Source organism: Kryptolebias marmoratus, linkage group LG11 (genome assembly GCF_001649575.2).
Source record: "Kryptolebias marmoratus isolate JLee-2015 linkage group LG11, ASM164957v2, whole genome shotgun sequence".
Lineage (NCBI taxonomy): Eukaryota > Metazoa > Chordata > Actinopteri > Cyprinodontiformes > Rivulidae > Kryptolebias > Kryptolebias marmoratus.
Window position 1 is genome coordinate 23,819,881 of NC_051440.1, and position 22,035 is coordinate 23,841,915.

At 42.5% G+C, this 22,035-nt stretch overlaps 1 protein-coding gene across 1 annotated transcript; it reads right to left on the reverse strand.

Annotated features, from left to right (window-relative positions):
* Positions 1 to 441: 441 nt before the first annotated feature.
* sntb2 (syntrophin, beta 2) lies at positions 442 to 21,776 on the reverse strand. Its single transcript, XM_017434218.3, has 7 exons — positions 20,850 to 21,776; positions 10,014 to 10,236; positions 8,629 to 8,839; positions 6,967 to 7,109; positions 5,831 to 6,027; positions 3,864 to 4,054; positions 442 to 3,510 (listed from the first exon to the last, which is right to left on the reverse strand). Exons 1-7 carry the CDS (start codon positions 21,565 to 21,567, stop codon positions 3,418 to 3,420), a joined length of 1,776 nt encoding a protein of 591 aa, XP_017289707.1. The 5' UTR covers positions 21,568 to 21,776; the 3' UTR covers positions 442 to 3,417.
* Positions 21,777 to 22,035: the final 259 nt, after the last annotated feature.

The window sequence follows — 22,035 nt, forward strand, 5'->3', positions numbered from 1 at the left end:
AACAACTAGACTTCGATTGAGTAAAACTACAGAATATAAGTCCAGTTTTGTTTTGTTTTAGTTTTTAGGGGGTTAGAGGGATTTTCTGTCCTGCATGACTGAGGACCTACACCAGCATAGTTATAATCATTGTAACAGCAGCACACAGATACAGAAAAGCTTAGGATAATTAATTATATAACAAGATGATGAGTCATTTAAACACACATGGCTCATAAACTCAAGAGATCAACTATTACTGTACATGCTGTTTAAACTATTTATGAGGCAAATATTCAGTTAAATTTGTTACCTAAAACATTTAAACTGAAGGTTTACATTTTCTAAAATAATGCGTAGAGACTAAACAATTTGCCTTAAATAAAACATTGAAAACACAGATTTGATGCTGTAATGTTTTAAGGTACATTAAAATCACAAAAAAGACATCAGAGAGCCTTATGTAATCAACAGGTTTATTGGTAGGTATTTACATTATAGATAACTACATAACTATTACACATTGTATACTGGTTCTTGTAAGGAATCTAAAATACTTTGCATATGACGAGTTGTTGCAGCAGCACTTTATCCTCTCGTGGATTTCAGTTTTGTGATTGTATAGGACGCAAGCTGCCAAAAATAATACCTTTGGTTAAAAAAAACAAACAAAAAGAAACTTCTTTGAAGCATTAATTTGCATAGACAACAGAGCCATGACTGCAGAAGAAGAGTGGAGGTGGACATTCACAGGTTCGAGGGGGCCTGACAGGTTAGTGCACTGAAAACAAAAAGGGACGGCCTGATGCTCGTTCAGAAGATCACAAGCTTCACAAAAACGCTTCAACTTCGCTTCCAATGTAACAGGAACTAAAATTATATTGAGCTGACAATATCTGAAACGCCACACACACGTGATGCTTTAAAAGGGAAGTAAAGTCTACTTCAGCTCTTTACAGACTTCTTTTAAAGCAGAAGTCCTTAAAGAAGAACTACACGACGCCGTGTTTCACTTTCACTTCAGTTAGTTTGAGTTTTTAGACAGAAATCAAGTTTAAAAACAGAAAAATGGTAATTCAGGCAGGAATGGTCATCCTGTTTTATGTTGTCTGAGGCAGAGGAGCAACTTTACATCAACCAGCCGAAGATGAAGATGATGATGATGAGCTTCTTACACGCAGATCAAATTAAAACAAAGGGCTGTAATTAATTTACTGCAGTAAAGAGATTCAAATACTTCCAAATTATCTGTAAAAAGGTCATTTATCAAATATTAGTCATTTGTTTTGTTTCAAACCTTACTGTCTTCATCAGTATGTGGAGCTTTCACGATTTAGAGATTAAATAAACTTCTGAGAACCAAAACTTGTTTTAGAAAAATACATCAAAATATGAAAGAACCTTTAAATAGGCTAAATTTAGGCTTAAAGTTGGCAACTATTTTAAAACATTGTCCCATTTTTGCATTTCTCAGAGTTAATATTTATCTTCTACTGAATTATACTTTAGTTTTTAGATTAGAAATGTGGTTTTCTGTTTTAAAATAAACAATTTAAACATGTTTTCTAAAATTGTATTACTTTTAGAAATATTATAACACATTTAATGACACTTTTGCATATAGTAATTGAGTGTACTCAGGACTTCATCGTCCCAAAAGGGCATTTAAGAATTGCATTTATTGATATTTTCACTTTTGATTCTCCAACATCCTTATAAATTAAATTGTTACAAATCATAAGATGGAAACAAAAGCTGAATCCTACCTAAAATAATCATGCTTGCTAGATGCTAACAAGCCTAGCTTAAGCTAACTAGCTTAGTTAGCTTAAGCTAGGCTAGTCAGCTTGAGTAAATGCTAACCAGCCTAGTTTAGTCTATGACAGTAGGAACTTTTGTTTAAAGCACTTTATTATAAAAATAATAATAATTAAGTGCATACGTAACAGTTAAAATATAACCCATTATTTTAAATAAACAAAAAAAGCTGAAAAAGAAAAAACTTTGCGGTTAATCTTCAAACTACGTTCCGTGTGTTAAGAGTTTATCTTTTTTTAACGAGTAACAGCAACACTGATTTATTTGAACTTGTAAAATATGTAAACTTATAGTTTAGACCTTTTAAAAACGGTTTTGTCATTTTTGATTTCTTAGGGTTGTTAACAGCCGGATGTTGGGGAATTTTCATGTTTTCTTCACAAGAAGGTTTAAAGACAGTAAGATGAGGTTCAAGGCTCAAACTTTAAGAACAATTTATGTCAAATATAAATATCTGACGCCTAAATCTAATCCTGTTCAGACGTCCAAGCTTGAACAGTTTAATCAGATTTTATGAAAATGTACTAATTACATTACAGTTACATTCTGCATTATTGAATTTTCTTGCTTAAAATAATCCGATCTGCACCAGTTCTGGGGGAAATACTGCAGTGCACGGTTACACCTGGGGGCTTCAAATGAATCGTAAAGAAAAGTTTAGGATTCTGTCAACCTGAAAGTAAAATGTAACTGAAATGAAGTTGGGTGTGAAGCTGTTTTTGTGGCCCTGTCTCGTGACGGGCCGTGGACGGACGGATGGAAAACATGTAGAAGTGCAGAGATAAAGAGAAACAAAGAAGAATTACATTTCAATGTCAGGAAGTCATGCTAGCAGGAGATATACACCTAAAAATACACAGTAACATGGTTTTTGAGTAATACTATTGCATGTGCACGTTCAAAGCTTTAAACCTCCTAATATATGAAAGAAACTAGAAAACATCGTAGAGAGTTTGTCACTCGTTACGTAACAAGGCACAGGTGGTGATCCTGATTACTGACAGTAGTTTGGGATAACTGAAGTTAACAGTCTGAAGAGACGCAGCTGAGCCGTTCCTTCCTCCTTCCACCATCTCCGACTCTAAATCAGAGTCTTCCTCACACAGGAAACAAACACCGTAAAAACAAAAAAAAGCCCGGAGGACGTTGGAAGGCTGTTATGGAATGATAGGCAGAGAGGAGCAGTAACCGTTTAACTCTGTTATCTAAAAACACTCGTCTTTCAACACTCTGCTCAGAGAGAAAAAGGTTTCGTGACACCTTCATCATCTCTGCATCTCACCTGTCCGCACGTGAAGTTTAAAACATTATTCTGTGGAATGTTTGTTCCGTTTTTTTGCTCGTTGAAAAAAAAAAAAAGTCTTCTTAACCTCCAGGACTTGAAGCTAAGTGGCGCTCCCTTTGGCCTCAGCTCGCAGTACAGAAGGCCGCGGAGGCTGAGGGGAAGCCGGAAGGCACATTTCTGAGACAATAAGCGAAACGAGTCGCGCGTCACACTCCTCACCCCGCCCCCGCCCCGCCGCCTCAGGCCTTCCCGCAGCTGGGATTTGGGGAAAGTGGCTAAATTGTGATAAACTGTGAAAGAAATCCTTTTGTTTTTTGTTGCTGTTGCTCGTCGCTTCACGTCAGAAGGCCCATGCGGGCGAGCTTGGCTGAGAGGAAGGAGTGGAGGACGAACACCACCGGCTTTGGACCCGAGTGGAGGTCGAACACCTGCAGGATGGAGGGAAGGACGGAGGGAAGGAGGGACACAACAGGAAAGAAAAGAAACAGACAGATCAAACTATTTTAGTAATCTGTTCCTGACCTGTTGAGTTTATTTGTAGTTCCTTTATGCACAGTAGAAACCTGGAGTAACTCGGGCATTTTTACAGATATTGAGCTATAATTTAGAGTGGTGGTGGCTGAGTCACCCCCGACACGAACTCTGAGAGCTAACAGATTAAGTCTTTGACATTAAGGTGGTGGGTGATATGCATTCCTTTAAGAAATGCTGCTTTCATTGATGTCATTAAACTGTTTCTGTCGGCCGAGGAGGTTGTTTTTTTTTTTTTTTAACTACTCACCATTTCTCCCTCTGGACCGCCGAAGTCCAGGTAAAGGTTCCGTATTCCGTCGTCGGCGGACATTTTGAGCTTGTTGTAGGGGTACCTGAAGAGCACGGCTCCCCCGGATTGGTCGACCGGCTCCCTCGTCACGGTGAAGCCGTTCTCGTAGTGCAGCATCAGCCGAACATCCTGCCTGTTCAACGTGCAGCCTGACAGAGGGGGGGTCGAAACTTATAAGAGTCATCATTTTAACTCTCCTAATCCGACTTTTTACCTAATCTTACAGAACATATCAGAAGTTTGTTTCTAAATACTTAATGAGGTTTGATCAGGACAGAGTTTAAAAAGGTAAAAATAATAATAAAACAAACAATCTAAAGAGCTGAGAGTGATATACAGATAACAGGGGAAAGAAAAGCTGAAATAAATGAATAAAAGAGGAACTTAAACATCCAACTCAAGCCTGCTAACACAACCAAACTAACACTGATAATAAAAACTGACGGCTCAACTGAAAAATCCTCACAAATGTTCAAGGTACTTTTTGAAAAGTAAGAACAAAATGAAAACAAAAGTAAAACAAAATCTGCAGATTTGTGACCAGATGTAAATAAATAAAAGATGTTTGTTTCCTGAAGGAAACAGCTGAAGGCAGGTTAATCAGCTTCTAAGTGGTTTGTTTACACTGAGTGCGTACCCTCATTCAGTATTTTTGTAAACTCTTTCAAACGGCACCATTTCATGTCGTAGAACGGATCGGACCTCTCTGACGGTTACAGCTTCAAACAGAAACATTCTGTCGTGTTTGCTTTCAGAAATAAAACTAATAATTAATCTGTTGACTGTTGTTTTGTTGTTTTCGAGCATTTACCACCCCCAGACAACTCTGTTTCATTCGACGATCACCTTAAAGCCACACAGAAAGGTGAAGCCACATCCTCTGAGTGCAGGTTTGTTGACACCACGCGGCTGCTGACAGACTCGTCTCCACACAGAGTAACAGCAGCACATGGAGCTGAATGTCGGCTCACGGGGCCTGAAAGGAAACGCTGCAGTCGACTCTGTGCTTCTCTGAGGTTTGTTTAATTCTGCAGCTGCTCTGAAGGCTTCCAAAGAGGCAGTCTGTAAACACCAACCGTGGCACAGATCGATACGGTGGGGTAACGGTTTTCCTTCAGGACGGACACTCTCCCTGTGTGGGATTAAACGCGTTTGTTTACGAGTTCCTTCTGTTAGAATCAGCGTTCCTGTCCTGGCTAAACTAGAATCTCCTGAGGTGCAGATCTCAGAGCAGCTTGAAGGATTTCAGCTTCAGGTCCTTTTTCACTGTCGGCCTCCAGTTTTTGAACAGCGTCAAATCTTCTTTCCAAATCGTCCCAGAGTCGCTGCGGACGTCTTCAACCAGTGTCCAGGGTTTAAAAACCACTCCTGCTCAATAATAATTACTAAAAATCTGATTCATTCATATTCATATTTTCATTATCAGTAGATCAGATTATTGGGTCAGGACTTTTAACAAATTGGATTTAAAAATGATTCAAAAGAACTTATTTAAAAAGATAAAAACTCATCAGAAATGCATAATTGTATAAATGGTTGTTAAAGCTGTTTGTTGTCATTATGACCTTATTTAACTGGTTTAAAGACGGTTATCCTTCAACCACTGATGGTTTGGGTCGACTGATATTTTGGGGGTTGACAGCTGAAACGTTCAGGATCTGTGATCAGATTATATCGCAAACATGAGGCGGGGAACACAATATTCCACAATGTAAGGTGTTCATTTCAAATATTAGCCGCACGCCTCGCTGGTCTCTCGATCTCTCGGTCCCAAAAACCTTAACTTGACTCAGTTTGTTTGGACAGAAATCTGCTGCTTTTTAAAACTAATCACCGGCTCATGAAGATGATGTCTGTTCAGATTTTCTTAAAAACACCTGAAGCCTGAAACCCTCCTCCGGGTCCGTTTCCGTGGCATCACTCACCGATGGAGACTTCTTTGATGAGCTCGGCGGCAGCGTGCACGCCCTGCACCAGCGCTCGGGTCCATGTGGACAGGTCCCAGTGAGTCTCCACCCTGAAGACGTGGGACTCCACGCCCCGCCCGGTGCCGGTCCGGGTGGCGAACACCAGGTCCGAACCCTGGGATGGAGAACCCTGAGCGCTTCCAGAGTGAACCAGCCTGCAGCGAGACGGAGGACAGAGGACGGATGAAGGAATGCTGGAACAGATCCGTAAATATTCCCTGGGATCGTTTCTCTTTTCCTAACTTAAACAGATCATCCACCATCACTACGTACTTCCTTCCTCCGGGCTCCACTCACCAGCTGATGTTTCTGTCATTCTGTTGAAATTCTTATCAAACTGTTTGCAGTTCATGGTTTTCTGACTGAGAAATAAAACGATCTACAGTCCTGCCTGAGGCTCAGCGTCCATGACAAACACAGATGTTTGTATGATTTTAGTTTAATCTCCTTCCTCAAATGGCTCCGAAGAGCTGTGAGAAATAAAAGTTTCCTTCTTCTCTTTCCCCGGAAGTATTTGTCAGTAAATGAGGTCTGAAGACTCTGAAGTCGCTCATGAAACTTATTTAAACGTGCGCACCGAGCCGGGCTCAGTAATCGACCCGTCCAAACACCACAGGAGGCGACACTTTCCTGTTCAGTCTGACAGAATGATAAAAATGAGTTCAGCATTTCTTTTACAAGCTTCAGAATAAAAACATGCAGCGAGGAGTTTTCTGTACTTTATGAAGAGGAGCTGAAAGCTTCCAGGACAGCACCGCTCACTGTTAACTAAACTGAGAAGCTGTCGGCTGAATATTCAGACCAACGTGCAGAATTCACAGCTGACTCACAAAACTTGTAATTCGGAGGCGTTTTAATCAAACAGACATCTGTACCTTAAAACAGACATATTTCTGTGATCTGGGACAATTTAAACTGGGACTTTTCTAACAAGCTGCCAAAAAACAAAATCTTATAAAGCCTCCAGAACACATGGATGGGTTTGTTTTTTTAAATTTAAATGAAATAAACAAAAACATGACACTGACCTGTTTATATTTAGCAGATAAATAGAATAAAAACCACCTGAATCCTGAAGGTTTTAAAGGCGTTACCTGGTGGCGAGCACCGGGTGTGTGAGCAGAGGCGTGGACCAGGACTCTCTGCTCCACGGCACCGACTCGAACAGAAGGATGTCTTTCTCTGTTAGCGCCATGACGACGGGCCTGTACTGCTGCCGTCCGCCCTCCAGCTGGATCTGAACACAGAACATCAGTGCTGATGAACGCACGGAACCAGGAACGTTTCCAGAAGAACCCGACGTCTTAAAAAAGGGTTTACTTTGGTTATTTGGGTGCAAACATGTGGAAAAGTATCAGATACTGATATGTGCATCTTCTCACACACAGAGCAACAGGACTAAATTAAACCAGCAACCCTGGATTTTACAGCATGACCCCCCTTCTGTCAGCCACAGCTGCCACATTTTAAACTGTTTGTGATTTTTTCTAAAATAAATAAAGTGTCTAACTTTTGCGTTTTCAGTTAGATTTTAGTCTGAGCCCTGAAAGAGAGACGCCTCAGGCTGTATCTGCTAACTGTGCTGACAGAGGACTTTCACAGCCCACACACTCACAATCTGACCTTCATTTTGAGGTTAAAAAAAAACAAAAAACTTTGGAGTATTTCTGAGTCATGTGAAGGAAACCGGAACATCAGAGTAAAAAGCAACGCTTTGATGATGAAGCGCCTGCTGCGAGCAGGTGGGCCGTCGAAGGAAGTAACGCGACGCAACGGAAACTTCCATCTGCGCTTCCTGTCTGAGTCCAGCCAAGGTCAACAGAGATTCAAACCTTCCACGCAGGTCTGAGCGAGCCGAACGTGAGCCTCGTTCCTGCGGAGGAATCGAGACTCGTCCTGATGCAGCGGGAACGTTTGAAGCTAATCTAAGAGAGCGAGCTCTTCCTGTGTGCTGCTGCTGCCAGCCTGTGGGTTCACTGACGCACGAGAAAAAAAAACACACACGGCATTCCTGTTAAAGAAACAAGCAGCTGAAGTAGAAATATATCAGTTTGTACTGAACTCCTATAATACTAAAGGGACGTGAGCAAATTTAAAAATACACTGAAACATTTGAAAGCTGTATTTACATCCTACCTTAGAACTGATGAGCTCTTATACTGTATTTGCATCAATAAATTTAAAACTTGGTGTTCTTTGAAGGATTACATAAACATAAAACAACTTAATTCTCTTCTCACAGCTCCAGGAACAGAGAAACAAATGAAGGTGATATAAAATATTTCATATCAAATATTAAATGATTATTAGCCATGAAAAGCCCACTTATTATATCTCTGTAACAACCAGAGTGTTGTTGTTGTTGTTGTGTGATGGAAACATGTAAACACTTTAAACCCTTTCTGACGGGCTGTTTGCAGTTTCACTGGATTATTTATCTGTCATTTTTCAAACACTGAAGAAAATAATGAATTCAGTTTAGTTGCTGCAGGGAAACTTTAGACGCAAATAGAGTTTTAATTTTTTATCACTTGCAAAAAGTGCATCTTTTATTAAACTTTTACACAATTAAACCAGAAGAAACTTCATTTTTATAATAAACTTAACTCAGAAAATAACGTTATGAAGATTTTCTGTCAGTTAAACAACTTTCCTGTTTGTTCGTTAAACCAGGAACAGACTCCTGACATCTGAAGAGCCGGCAGTAAAAAGAAAAATCCCCAGATTGAAGGTGGAGTATTCCCAGGACAGCCTACCTGTTCAGCCAGCCAGCCGATGTGTTTGAGGTGGGGGTGTGTGGACGCTGCAGACGAAGCCCCCAGGTAGGCGTTGACGTGCGCCAGGGTTTGCGGCAGCAGCGCGGCTATGTTAGTGTGCACGGCGGTGAACCAGGAGTTGGCGCTCGGCCCGTCTTTGCAGCGCAGAACCACCGTGTGCTGGCCGTCCGGGGAGTGCAGCTCCAGCAGTCTGCAGGGAGCAGAAGGATGGGGATTACTGAGGACAGCGTGAGGGAAACTGGGACAAATACAGCAGAAACAAGTCACACTGTTTATTTCAGAAATAGATTCGTTTTCAACAAGTTACACAGAAAAGATCCTCAAACCTTCATGTAGAATAAAGTTTTACATTTTACTGCTTCTTCAGGTTTTTGCTGCATTCTTGCGTGTTGTTTGAAGTAACAGCATATTTACTGTATCTATATATAGATCCATCTATAAATACTGAGCTTCAGACTGATCCGATGAGTCATAAAGGCCCACAATAAGTTTCTCCCACTCCTCGCTGCACAACAAGTTTTAACACGACTCCCACTGACAGGAGCTTCTGATCAGCATCTACACTTTGGTTTTTCTGATCTGTCTCAAAGACTGACAGAGAAATAAAAACTGCTGAACTTTCTATTTTTTCTATTGCTAAATTCTCTTTAAAAACTTGAATAGGTTTCAGGAACTAAAACCAAAATATCTTGTCATTTCAAGCTAAAAACCAACTAAGTTTCAGGAAAAAACACAAAACAACCCTTAAAGGCCTAACGTTCTCTGAAGGAATGCATATCACCCGCCAGAGTTTTAAACTAAGATCCTTTAAGTTTCAGCCGTCTTCGTCAAACTTTAAAAAAAAGTTTCAGATCTCATGATTTTGCTAAATGTCGCCCTCAGAGTACAGGTTGTGAATGACTCTCAGCTACCGCCACATCAGAGTAAAACTGACGTAAGGTCAATGGCTGCAGCAGCCATTTTGAATCTGGTTGCCTCCAAACGTTAATCAGCTGTAGATGAACATCCAACAATTATTTTCTGCTAGTTTGAATAAATTTGTCCAGCATTTTGTGAGATATTTTGAAAACGGACAAACGAACATGGATAAAAAACATTATCGCCCCGACTTTCAGCTTTCAGTGGGGAGAGATAAAGAGTTCAAAGTGATCTGCAGGGAGAGAAAAGATGCACAAAAAAACGGCTTCAAGAGGCTCATCCAGAGTTTAATCTTCCCTTTTCTTATCGCCATACAGACCGGAGGCTTTCTGTCCTGCTCCTAATGTCTCATTAAACAAACATTCCAACCTAATGAACAGGAAGTACACCACACCTAAACGCCCACACACTCAGGTATGTCAGACACACACAGCCTAAAGTCAGACCTGTTCTCCAGATCGGGCATGGTGAGGTTCCTGCTGATGAAGCACATCTTCAGGCTGATGACCTTCCTGTCTTTGGTGGCCGAGGACGAGCCGCCGTGTTTGGGCGAACCCGAGTCGTCGCTGCCGCTGTAGCTGGGTGACTGCGGGCGAACGCCGTCCCACGGCAGGTCGGCCACCAGGGTCGGCTTCTTGAAGAGTGGGGACACCTCACGGATGTACTTCACTGTGGACACAGGAGGACGGAGATCAGAGGAAAGTAGATCTGTCCTGTCGGTGCTCAGCCTGGGTAAGGCAGGCACATCATTAACGTTTTAGAAGCTTTTCTCTTAAAGGAAAACCTTTAATACAATCAGCAACATATTTACAGACTTTGGTTTATTTTGGTTCTTAATCTGAAGCTAATCTTTTGTGCAAACTTTCAGCCTCGGATCAAGAAAGTTCCTCAGAATAAAAGTGAAACATCTTCAGAATCCAAAAGGAAGTCTGGCTACTCTCTGTTTTAGGTTCATAACAGACTGAACACTAATCTGCTGAGGTTTATTAGAATAAGGCAACAAGTACCTTAAACCAAGGCAAAGCAGCAGCTAGATCCCTTCAGATTTAGTTTGCCCAGCTGTGAGTCTCCACCCAATAAGGATACAAGATGCTACAGGCTCAACACTATATGTGGTGTTAAATAAAGTCTTAAACACACCTGAAGGCCTCACAGAACGGTTTCCAATCGAGATACTGAGGCTTAACAGTTCTTTGCATGTTTTAGGTAAGTCTTAAAAGCGTGAAACCATCTTGGCTCGTCCAGAGGTGAGCTCAGCTGCTTGGCTGGTTGTAAAATAAAACAGGCCCTTTGGTTCTGATGGGATAAATTCACTTTCCAAATTTGGTCCTGCGGCCTCTCGTCCCCACAGTGGCCTCATGGATTTTTCTTCACTTTTCTCCCTCCCATGCGTGAACATTTTATCTCCTCATTGTTTCCTTCTGCTGCAGTCTTCTGTTCGGCTTCTGAGGACGGTGAAAGTCAGGGGAAAAAGGAGTTTCTGGGTTTGTGTTTGAGTTGGACAATGAGCCCGTCTGCTCCGTATGAAACCTGACACGAGACTCTCGGCAGATGAGGTCATCCTTGAATGGAGACTGAGATGTTAGTTTTGTGAAAATATGCGTGCACGAGAGAGAGATTTCTGACCAGGGGTACCTTTTGCACAAAGGGGAAAGTTTTATTTATTCATTATCTAAAGCAAAAGAGTTTAACTGAAAAAAAGAATAATAAATGCAATAAGAGGAATATAAAAGTAAGCAGCTCATATTAGTCAATACATGGTTGAAAGAGCTAAAAAAGGTCGTTTACACAAGTTGGAAAAGGTAAAAAGTGATGAGATGATGACTGAGATGAAGCTAAAACTAACTCAGAATTGGTGAAACACTTAAGCCTAAATAAATAATTCAAACTGTTTATTAAAAGGTCTAAAGCTCTTTTCTGGCAAGAGGCACATTAACACTGATGGCTGCATAAATCTGTTTTTACTGTAGTCAGTATTTACTGCCTTTTCTCTGAAGACTTTCTTCCAGCAGTGATGGAGGAAATGAACTCAACATTCACCACACGTGAGACCGGACAGGAAATAATTTGAGATATAAAACTAAAATCTTGACAGAGTCTGAGTAATCTGACATGTCAAAAATTATTTAAGTGTTTTTTCACAAATAACTGTGGTTGTTTCGTGGCCCACAAGGGTTTTATTCAACGCAGTAATGTGTATTTATCAGCGAGAGGGGAAACGTTTGACCTGCTGACGTCGTCATCTTTGTGTAAAGATGATTGGAGCTCAATCCCAAACAGTAATCAGCATCCAGCTGCTACAGAGAAATACTGACAAACAACTGCAGACAATGCACAAACTATATCATTAAAAAAAAGAAAAGTAACTGGCCACTGTATGAGGTCCACCTGTTCAGCTGCTTGTAAACACAAATCTGCTAATCAGCCAATCACAGCAGCAGCCCAGTGCCTTTGGGTGTGTAGATGTGGTGAAGATGATCTGCTGAAGATCAAACTGAGCATCAGGATGGAGGCAGAAAGGGGATTTAAGTGACTTTGAACGTGGCAGGGCTGTTGGTGCCAGAGGAGCTGGTCTGAGCGTTTCAGAAACTGCTGATCTGCTGGGATTTTCACTCCAAACCATCTGTGGGGTTTACAGAGAATGGTCCAAAAAGAAGAAAATATCCAGTGAGCAGAAATGCTCTGTTGATGTGGAACCTCAGAGCAGCAGAAGACCACAACGGGCACCGCTCCTGTCATCTAAAACAGGAACTGAGGCTACAGTTCACACTGAACACCAGAACTGGACAATAAAAGATTAGAGAAACATCTTGGTCTGATGAGTCTCGATTCGCTGGACTCTGATGGTCCCAGATGTGACATGATGGACAGCTGAGAAATCTGCAGAGGCAGCATGATGCTGGACCAAACCCCTGAGGATGGTTTCTAACACCTTGGTGAATCTACGTCATGAGGAACGAAGGCAGTTCTGAAGACAAAAAGGGTCCAAGTCAGTCTCAGCAAGTCGTACGTGATAAAGTGGCGGGTGAGCGTGAGTCCGTCTGTTATCTGAGGAGCAGCAGAGTGAAACGTGCAGCGACCACTACAGTGATGTTTGTTCACGATCAATCAGAGGAGGCTGCACCGTCTTCGATACTTCATACATGACTCAGAGTCAGAGAGCTGGGCGGGAAGTTCTGCTGCGGAAACCAGCCAAGGTCAGCCATCCTAACCACGCCGCCCACACCGACAAGAACCGGGGGCGTTTCTGCAAACGCAAGCGGTTTGGAGAAAGTAAGTGAGTGTGAGAGCATTCCTGAATGACTGTGTTTGTGTGTGAGGGTCGGGGGGGGGGTGTCTCCACAGCAAAGCCCTGCTCTCAGATTAATAATCTGATCTGAAGCAGAGATGATCAGCTGAGGCCCGAGGCCCATTTATGGTCTCACAAGATTTTCACACACAGAAAACCACAATCTAATTCCACTCTGGTTGTCTGAGCTGAATGATAAATAACTTTCTGTTTTAGCAAATATTTACTGAACAACTTCTTTGATGACACAAACAAAATGATAATGTTTCTCTTTATATTTCGTTTCTGTTTTTTATGTAAAAACAGCTGTTGACTCTTAAGTATTCTTCAGAATTTATGCTTTCTAACATTTTCCTTATTATAAAGTTTAAAAACATCCAAATGAAACAAACATATTGTACAGAACATGAACTGAAAGAAGGAAAAAAGCTCAATTTCCTTTTAATTAATGGTCCCATTGCAGTCTGTGACACTGAGAAGAATGGAAAGCAGAACGTGGACTTGAACCGTTCTCCTTGTGTAAACTGTAATTATCTTCCTGCCTTGATGCTGTCAAGTTTGTGACAGTTCTGCTGTGTAATTTGTTGGCAGAAAAAAAGGACCATCTGCTTTTATTCAGTTTCCTTTCTTTTCTGTTGGGTCCAAATGAAAAGCCTGAAAACAGTTTCAGGCTTTGATGTATTCAGAGAAGTTCATCATCATCATCATCATCATCATGGGAACTTGTCTCCTTTAAACCCTGTTGTGCTGTCGGTTTTACACTGAGGCCAAAGTCAAGACCAACCAGGTCCACATCCGGTCTGAAGTCAGGACCAGTAAGCCGTAAACCAAGTCACCATTCGAGACTGGAAGGCCCCAAACTGAGGCTCAGATCTGAACCAGCAGGTCACGACTGACACCAGTTAGGAAGGCTGTCTGGGAAAATATGGGATCTTTTTGAAGATAAATGTATTTTGGATTTGGATAGTTTTTCCATGAGTTCTGTGTTGATGGTCCAAGGACTTCATGTCTACAGATTTTTTTCCTATGTTCGTGATTTCCCCAGTTGTTGCTGCCAAAAGTAATAACTCCTCAGAGTCTGTCTCTCAGATGAACTGATTTATTCCTTTCCCACCATTGCAGACAGAATCAGTGTTTTTGTGTTGCGTCTCTTATTGTCTGTCAGATGAACTCATTAGCTCTTCTTGGCCTTTTGATCGGCTCCACTCCTGCTTGTAATTAGGCCTGTCCACAGAGGACCAGGCGTTTGTGTATCTATGCGTTTGGAAAGAGATTCCCCAGTGACGCCAACCAACATCCCATAAGGCTGGCTCATCTGCTTCCCTTCATACCTCAGCTGCCTGCAGGCTGAGAGGACGGACAGAAGAAAAAAGGTTTAGAGGTAGAGACGGAGGAGGGGGGCGGTCTGACTCGACACATACTTGGTTGTGGCGTTAGCCGTGGTTAAAGCCACCCGTTAAACTACTCCTCTCCACCACAGACCGTGAAGTAATCATCTTATGGTATGGCTGAAATAATAGCTTACAGAGCAGAGTTATTCACTTAGACCCTGGCCTCCATTTTCCCCCCAAACTACCCAGAATTCCCCCTGTGGTTTGGCCCGCCGTTCTCCACTCACATGCTTTTTTTTCCCCTCAGTCGTCTCTCATTCTTTAGTTCCTTTTGTTCCACTGTTCCTACGTTTGGTTTTCATTCAGTTCCCCTATTTTCTCACAGCTCCGATAAAAATCACATCTTTATCTCACTTGTTCTTTCACTTTTTTTTCTTCCTGCTTTCCCCCTTAATGAAAACAATATGTCCGAATGTAGATCCAACAGAGACAGAACATGTGTGGAACAGGTTCTCCTGAGGTCCCTCCTTCAAAACGATACAAACATGTTAACCATAAGGTCCAGCAATCTTTCTGCTAGCAGTTTGAGAACAAAACTTTAACATTTATTAGATGACTAAAAGAACAAAACACCAAGTCAAGACCAACAGTTTCATGTGGTGACCATCAAGTTCCAAATAATGAATAAAAAGACCCAAAATGTACATTTATTTCCTCTTAATCACATAAAAGACAAACAAATAAAAACAAAAATACCAAAATAAATGATGGTCCCATGAAATAACTCTTCAACATTTCAGTTTTTTATGATGCTTTAAAAGTTTTACAGCCTAATTGTGATTATCTACAGATAAATCTAAAATATTTGAGTGATTAAGATTAAAATCTAGACCACAGCTGCAACCATTAGTAGATTAATTGTTCAGTCAATTATTTCAAAATTCCACAGATTATTTATTAATAAACACAGTTAACTGCAGTCCTAATCAGCCACATGCCTGGATTAAGATCTCTCAAATATTTACCTTTAATAGACCCCAGCAGAGAGGAGACACTCGGTGTGTTTCTCTGTAACGCCATGACATTTATCACATTTATTTAATTACACGCTCTTCTAAAAGATGTGCTGCAACAAAAACCACATTTGGGGTTTACCAACTGATGTTCAGCTGTGCAGCGTGGACACATTCTGACATAACCCCCCCCTCGGCGGGTTGAACGCTCAAAACAAAAACAAAACAGAACCAGCTTTTACAATCCAGCAGTGTCTTGTCCAGTGTAAAGGGCACAGAGTTGGATTTCTTTTCTTAAGGTTCTGCTCAGTTTGGCACATCAGCAGGTGAACCTGCTCTCTAACTGCTGCAGTCTGTGGTTGAAGCGACCCCATGGCTTCCAGGAGTCTTTCCAGGAAAAACACAAAACAAACCCATCATTAAAAGCTGCAGCTGAGTCGAGGCAGTTTATGACTCTTCATCTGCACTTCAATATGGTCATCCAAACACATGACCTGTTGTGCTTCAGTCCATCCTAAAGCTTCACTCTGAAAATGCACAAGCCTTCAGAAAAACAGACCAAATGGTGCCGACGTTAGAGGACTTAAATTCAACAATCTGCACAGAATTATTACTGGATGACCATCAGCTGAATGAAAGGTGGAATTTGAAATCGTTTTAGTAAAAAGTTGGGACAAGAGGATGACTCGACGTTTATCCTCCTGCTCTGCTACAACCATCAACCACTCATCAAAGGTTGTGTAACAACAAAAAAAACTGCTGATGTGTGGACTTTATGGAGCTGATGCTAAAGGCTTCACTGAAAATCCTCAGATTTGACCACATGAGGAAAACAAAGAACCAAAACACTCACGAGGAAGCACAAAACATGCAGAGATCATGCCTTCTTTACAACCCTTACAAAGCAAACCTTCCCATGTTTATGCAAACATTTAATTCTAACTTTTTTACCGTCATTAAAACGTCCTGGCAGCTGAAGCGCAGGGACATGCCTGCAGCTCGGTCAGTTTGTGCAGACTCACGCTCTGCTGCAGCTCCTTCCTCAGGAGGACGACAGCCAACAGTGAATGAACAGTCGGATCAAAAGAAGCGTTCCTCTGCAGGCCTGTCCTGGTTTCATCAATGCCCTCTGTGTCTGGTATGTGCTTTTTTTATTCCTCCAATTACTCGTACAAAAGACTCCGACTGTGCTCCGTTCCACCGAGCAGCGACGACCTCAATCAGACACACGAGCTGCTGCAGCGAGCTTCAGCCAGCCAGACAATGACTCTGCAGCAGCTGAAACTGGGCTGTTAAAACTAAAAGAGACAGAACACTAGCCAAAAGCTAAAAGGAGCTAAATGATAGCTGAAAGTTTAAAAAAAAAAAACACTGCAGCAATTCAGTTAAGTCACTGCAAACATCTTGGTTCTTTTCTTTTCCAGTCATTCTGTTGCAGATTGACTGGTTCAGAATCACTGTTTTGTTGACACAAATGAAGCCAAACTGGGTTCAGATGGTTCTATGCTTGACCCGAGAAAACTCTGGTTCCCAGAGGTTCTCTTCAACTAAACGGCTGCAGAGTCTCGGGGCTGGAAATCAGCCTTGAGTCAAAGACATAAAAAATAAAATGTTCCCTTTTGGTGACTTCCTGTAACAAACTCTAGATGTGAGCTTTAAGGGTTCTGTCTACTTAAAGGACAAGTAAAGAAATGTAAACTAAGTGTTAAAGGTGTTAGGAGAGGAGAAGAGTGTGAAGCGAGCAGAACTCCAGTCCATCCTGGGAGGAATTGAGGAGCTTCGGTTCCTCGGATGGAGCTGAAATAGACGCTCCCAGTTTTCAGTTTTAGGACAACACACGATTGGAAAATTTTGACTTTTTTTTTAATAAGATAAAATAATCTGAACACACAGGCTGGCCTTTAAGACTTTCTGACAAAAATTCCTTCCAATTACTTTTAATAAGAAAACAGAAAATTTAATCAAGAACTTAGTTTCTCACTTTGGTTAAAACTGACAAATAAAAAGGCTGAAGATGCTTTATTTCTGCACATGAGAGCATTTTATGGAGCATTTGAAGTAATTATGAGCTTTATTTCAACTATATGTGAAAAGTAAAGGCCATTAACATAGAAAACTGTTATGTTTTTATAAAGCACTGATGTTTCGCAGCCTCGGCTCTGATCTTTTTATTTCAGCCCAAATTCAGCTTCAAGTCATGTTGCTTTCAAGGACCTCTGGTCTGGGAGTGAAACTCTTTTCTGCTTGTTCTGCTTTACAACAAATAAAGCTCTACCAGCACCGTGTTTTGTATCTGAAGTAGGAAATCCAGCTTTTAGTTGGCCTTCTTGACCTTTTCCCTCAGTTGGAAAGTCTTATTTTCCACACGTCCTTGAATGAGCGGCGCTGAAAACTGCCAATACAAAAAAAACGTTTAGATATCGTCCCACAGCCAGGGTTTATTGAGCCAGTGTGTGACAGAAGGATAATAGTTCTGATCTATTACTCATGAGTTCGTTGTTAGAGGATGTGCAGCACAGGATTCAACGTGCTCAGAAAGGACGAGTCCCAGCTGTCCCTGAGCGAAGACAGACGAGTGAAAAACAAGAAGTCAAAGAGCTGAAATCTTTAAGTGTCTGAATTACTAAAAGAACGTTTCCTGACAGAATTACTGACAGTTTGCCGTTTGGGAGCCGGATTGTTGACCCCTGACCTAAATAAGCACATGTGAGCGGAGGTCAGGAATGTGGGGCTCCTGAGCTAATTGCCCGAATATCTGGGAGTCCGTGTTCTGTGTGCTCGCACGGTGTTCTGGAAACTCCAGCCTCGTTCCGGTTCCCTTCTCAGAGCAGTGGGAGATCCACAAACGGTCCAGTGACAGGCAGCTGACAGATTCCTGAACCGCGGCGGCAGACGGGTCATCGAAGGTCACCGGGAACGGTTTCAGTCGGAGGAAAAAGGTCCAACTCTAACTGGAAGGATTCTACTTTTGCATCCGCAACCAAGAGAAAAGGCTGAATAAATAAATAAATTTAATAAATTAAACTGAAGCAGAAATGTTCCCAGTGCCGATCACGCTGACTTGGACAGAACAGGCCTCAGAGGAACTGCGTCACACATCGATCAGTATTCACCACACGTTTATTCCAAACCATTAAACACAGCTTTTAGCTTTTACCAAACTGAAGTTTCCAAACCCTGAGGGTTCTGTAGCCCCTCTGCCTACAATTTACTCTTTTTAAAACTTTTCTAAAGATTGAACTGGAATCAGCTCAATTGAGGACTTCAGTGGAGAATTAACTCTTTCCTGGTCAACGTTTAGTTTTCAAGCTTGGTTATGTGCCTAAAACGTTCTACACTCACATTTAGGCCGTTCTTTTCCACATACAGTAGGTTGTAAAACATTTTCCTTGTATAGATTAATTAATATCATCTGACTTGTTTTAAAGACAAACACCTGCTGCAGATATTCAGGAGACATGTCCACACGTCCTAACCTTCTGTAGACATTCTCGTCTCATAGAGACAAAACCTCATCAATAATCTGCCTTCCTCAGACGACACCACTTAGTAGTTCTCTTCTACTATTATATTCGACATCCTGAGACATCCTGAGACATCCTGGGACATCCTGGGACATCCTGGGACATCCTGGGACATCCTGGGACATCCTGAGATATCCTGAGATATCCTGAGATATCCTGGGACATCCTATGACATCCTGAGACATCATGATGTTCGATTAAAAATCATTTCTCATCACAAGATGCTTTTAGTCTAAAACTCCGGCGGGCGATATGCATTCCTGCAAATTCCTCCAATTACCTTCTCCCAGTGACAAAATATACAGAATTTAGAACAAACATTATTCTAATGAACAAAGAAAAAATAGATCAAATTTAAAGACAGACTCATTTTTCGTGCCTAACGTCCCATCATCAGCTTTTAAATTATTATTTTTTGTAATAAATTTGACCACAATCCATTAAATCAGCTAAGAAACTAAAATTTGATCATACAGCTATTAACGTTTAACTTTAAAACAAGAAGAAAACAGAAAATGACAACACTAATTAAAGCAGACTCGCCGTCACTCAGACGCCCGACGTCTTTTCATGGCTGCAAGTTTATCAACGAGCCTTCGATCGATCCCATTTGCTTCGTCAAAATAAAAGCTGCTGAAAAGTTTAAACTTAATTTTCTTGGCTTCAAGGTAAGGCTTCACTCAAGTTTTTTTTTTAACTAAAATGAGAAGCGAAGGAGGCTCGATCTGTCACAAACCGGATCTAATAGAACTGAAATGTTATCTTGGGAGGGCCAGATAAAATGTTAGCCAAGGCCGGATCTGGCCCGCGGACCTTGAGTTTGACATGTGGGATCTGAACTTTTCTTCATCAGCTCTTTTGCCTTTTTCTGACAGGTATCAATCAGAGGCTAATGCTGACATTTTCTGGATTTTATGGAACCTACGTTAGCTGGAGGACGGCACAGCCACATGTTCCTGTTTACATCAAACTCTTATCTGAACCAAACCAATCACCCGAGCCTACGAACTGTGATGGAACCGAGCGGAATGTGGAACACATCTGTGGTTCTGTTCCTGTTTACACTAATCAACGGCTTTGTGTTCAGCTGATGTGATTTAAGCCCCCCCCGGTCACAGATCAACACAGAACTGCGTTTGTTCAGGTCTCAGGTTTGGAACGTTACCGCCACGCCGAGAGAACTGCCATGTTCCACAACTGATGCATATCGCCCGCCGCCTTTCACGCCACAGTTTCAGACCAAGGTCAGCTTGAAAATAACGCCATGTGACATCACGAGACGTCACACTCAGAGCATGTGCTGGGAATGACTCAGCTACTACCACGCCGAATTTTACCTCCACAGCTGTAAAATTCACTGAGTTATAGCCGTTTTTGTGTTGACTCATGATGACTAGCTGTGGTGGCCATCTTGCATTGGGTCTACTTAATCAGCCAAATATTGCTTCAAGATTCACACAGTGGTTCATGAAATATTTTGCTAACAGACAAAGTCGACTGCGCAACGTTCATCTGTCAGTGCTCAGAGTATGTGTTGGGAATCAGTCTCAGCTACTACCACAACAAATCTTAGCTCAGTGTTTGTAAAACTGACTGAACTGGAGCCATTTTTGTAGTTTTTAAGTTCAGTTGGCTGTGGCGGCCATTTTGAATCGGGCTGCCTCCGAAAGCCAGTTAGTTGTAGATGCACATTCAATGATTAGTTCCTGAAAGTTTCGTTAAAATCCGTCCAGGGGTTCATGAGATATTTGGGGGAAACACACAGGAACTCAGGCGGGCGAACGAAACACTATCGCCCGCCTTCGACTTTCGGCGGCGGGCGACAGTATTTTAAAAATAAAAACACTAAAAAATTTAAAAAATAAAAAGGGACTAAAGTATCTCCAGATAAATCAGCAGATATGAACAGAATTTCTAGTTGGCAACTTGTTGAGTTTGGTTTGAAACTTCATATATTTACGTTTGTCTGAAAGTTTACTTTAAATGTGCAACTCTGAGATGAATATTTGTTTGTATTCATTAATTAAATTTAAATAAAAGGTTCGGTTCGCACCGTGGTCAGACCAGACCTCGGGAGTCTAATCTCGGCCTTTTCAAATCCCCGCTCTCGCGTTGGCCAACTCACCCTCCAGCGTCACCTCTTTTCCGGCCTTCTTCAGCGCCTGGACCGCCATGTCGTGCGTCGCCTCCCGGAGGTCGTTCCCGTTCACCGACAGGATCGCGTCGCCCACCCGGAGAGCCCGGCTCTGGTCTGCGGCGAGCCCGGGAAAGATCTTGGAGATGAGGATGGGCATCCTGTTCTCGCGCCCCCCCTTGATACTGATCCCCAGGCCGCCAGACTCCTGTTTGACAACCCGGACTTTCCGCACCGCTTCGGAGGAGCCGTCCAGGCTGACGGGGAAGTCGCCCTGCCTCGACCCGAAGCTTGACCCTGGACTGCCGTAGCTGGATCCAGGGCTCCCGAAGTCAGAGTTTGTGCCGTTAATCGGGTACTTCCCAGCGTTGTTTCCACCGTAGTTGCCATCGTACTGACCCCGACTGACGCCTCCTCGAGACGGGCTTCTGCTGCGCCCCCGAGCCCCGTGGTTCTGAAGTTGGTCTTGACCCAACGACGGACTGCGGCCAGGGCTCCCCAGACCCGCTCCCGGGTCGTTTCCGTTCGACATGCCATTTCGCAGGCCAGCCGGAGGGTAGTCCCAGTGATTGCCCCCCTGTCCGGTCACCTCCGCCTCGGCCGTTAAAGTCAGCGTTTCTCGCGTGAGCTCGGCGGCCACTCGGATCCAGCGGTCCCGGAGCAGAAGGTCCAGCTGACCATTTTTATCCGCCCTGGTCCAAACTGCCATTCTCGGACTGCCGTTAGCCTGCTCCGAGGCGGGCCGCTCTCACTCTAAACTCATCACCAACTTTTTTTTTCCCTCTTTTTCAAAGTGCGCACGAGCAGCAACTAGGCTACGCTGCCTCGCGTCGACACACCCACTCCCGCCGTGGGGCTGCGGAGAGACCCGGGGGGGGGGAGCGGGGACGGAGGGACTCCCGGAAAACAGGCGGAGGAGCTGCGATGGGCCAGCCTCGGAGGGCTAGTTGTGGAGTTCGAGCTGTGAAGCGGCCCAACTTCCCCCGGGAAGTTAGCACGAGCGCGGTGGAGAAACTTTCGCTTGACCTTTCAAAATAAAAACACCCTAAACATGAAACTGACAATACTTCATTTTTTTTTGAGAAAGTTTAGTTAATGACCAAGTTTTGACAATAATTGCAATAAAGGCTAACTTCATGAGACATATAACAGTAAATATGAAATAACAATACTTAAA

What these genes read in the sequence shown, in the direction of transcription:
- sntb2 (XM_017434218.3), bottom strand. Translation starts at nt 21,567, where the DNA reads ATGGCAGTTTGGACCAGGGCGGATAAAAATGGTCAGCTGGACCTTCTG. An exon ending in ATGCCCGATCTGGAGAACAG is followed by an intron (nt 8,840 to 10,013) that starts GTCTGACTTTAG and finishes TGCTCCCTGCAG; the next exon opens with ACTGCTGGAGCTGCACTCCC. An exon ending in CATCAAAGAAGTCTCCATCG is followed by an intron (nt 4,055 to 5,830) that starts GTGAGTGATGCC and finishes CCCCTCTGTCAG; the next exon opens with GCTGCACGTTGAACAGGCAG.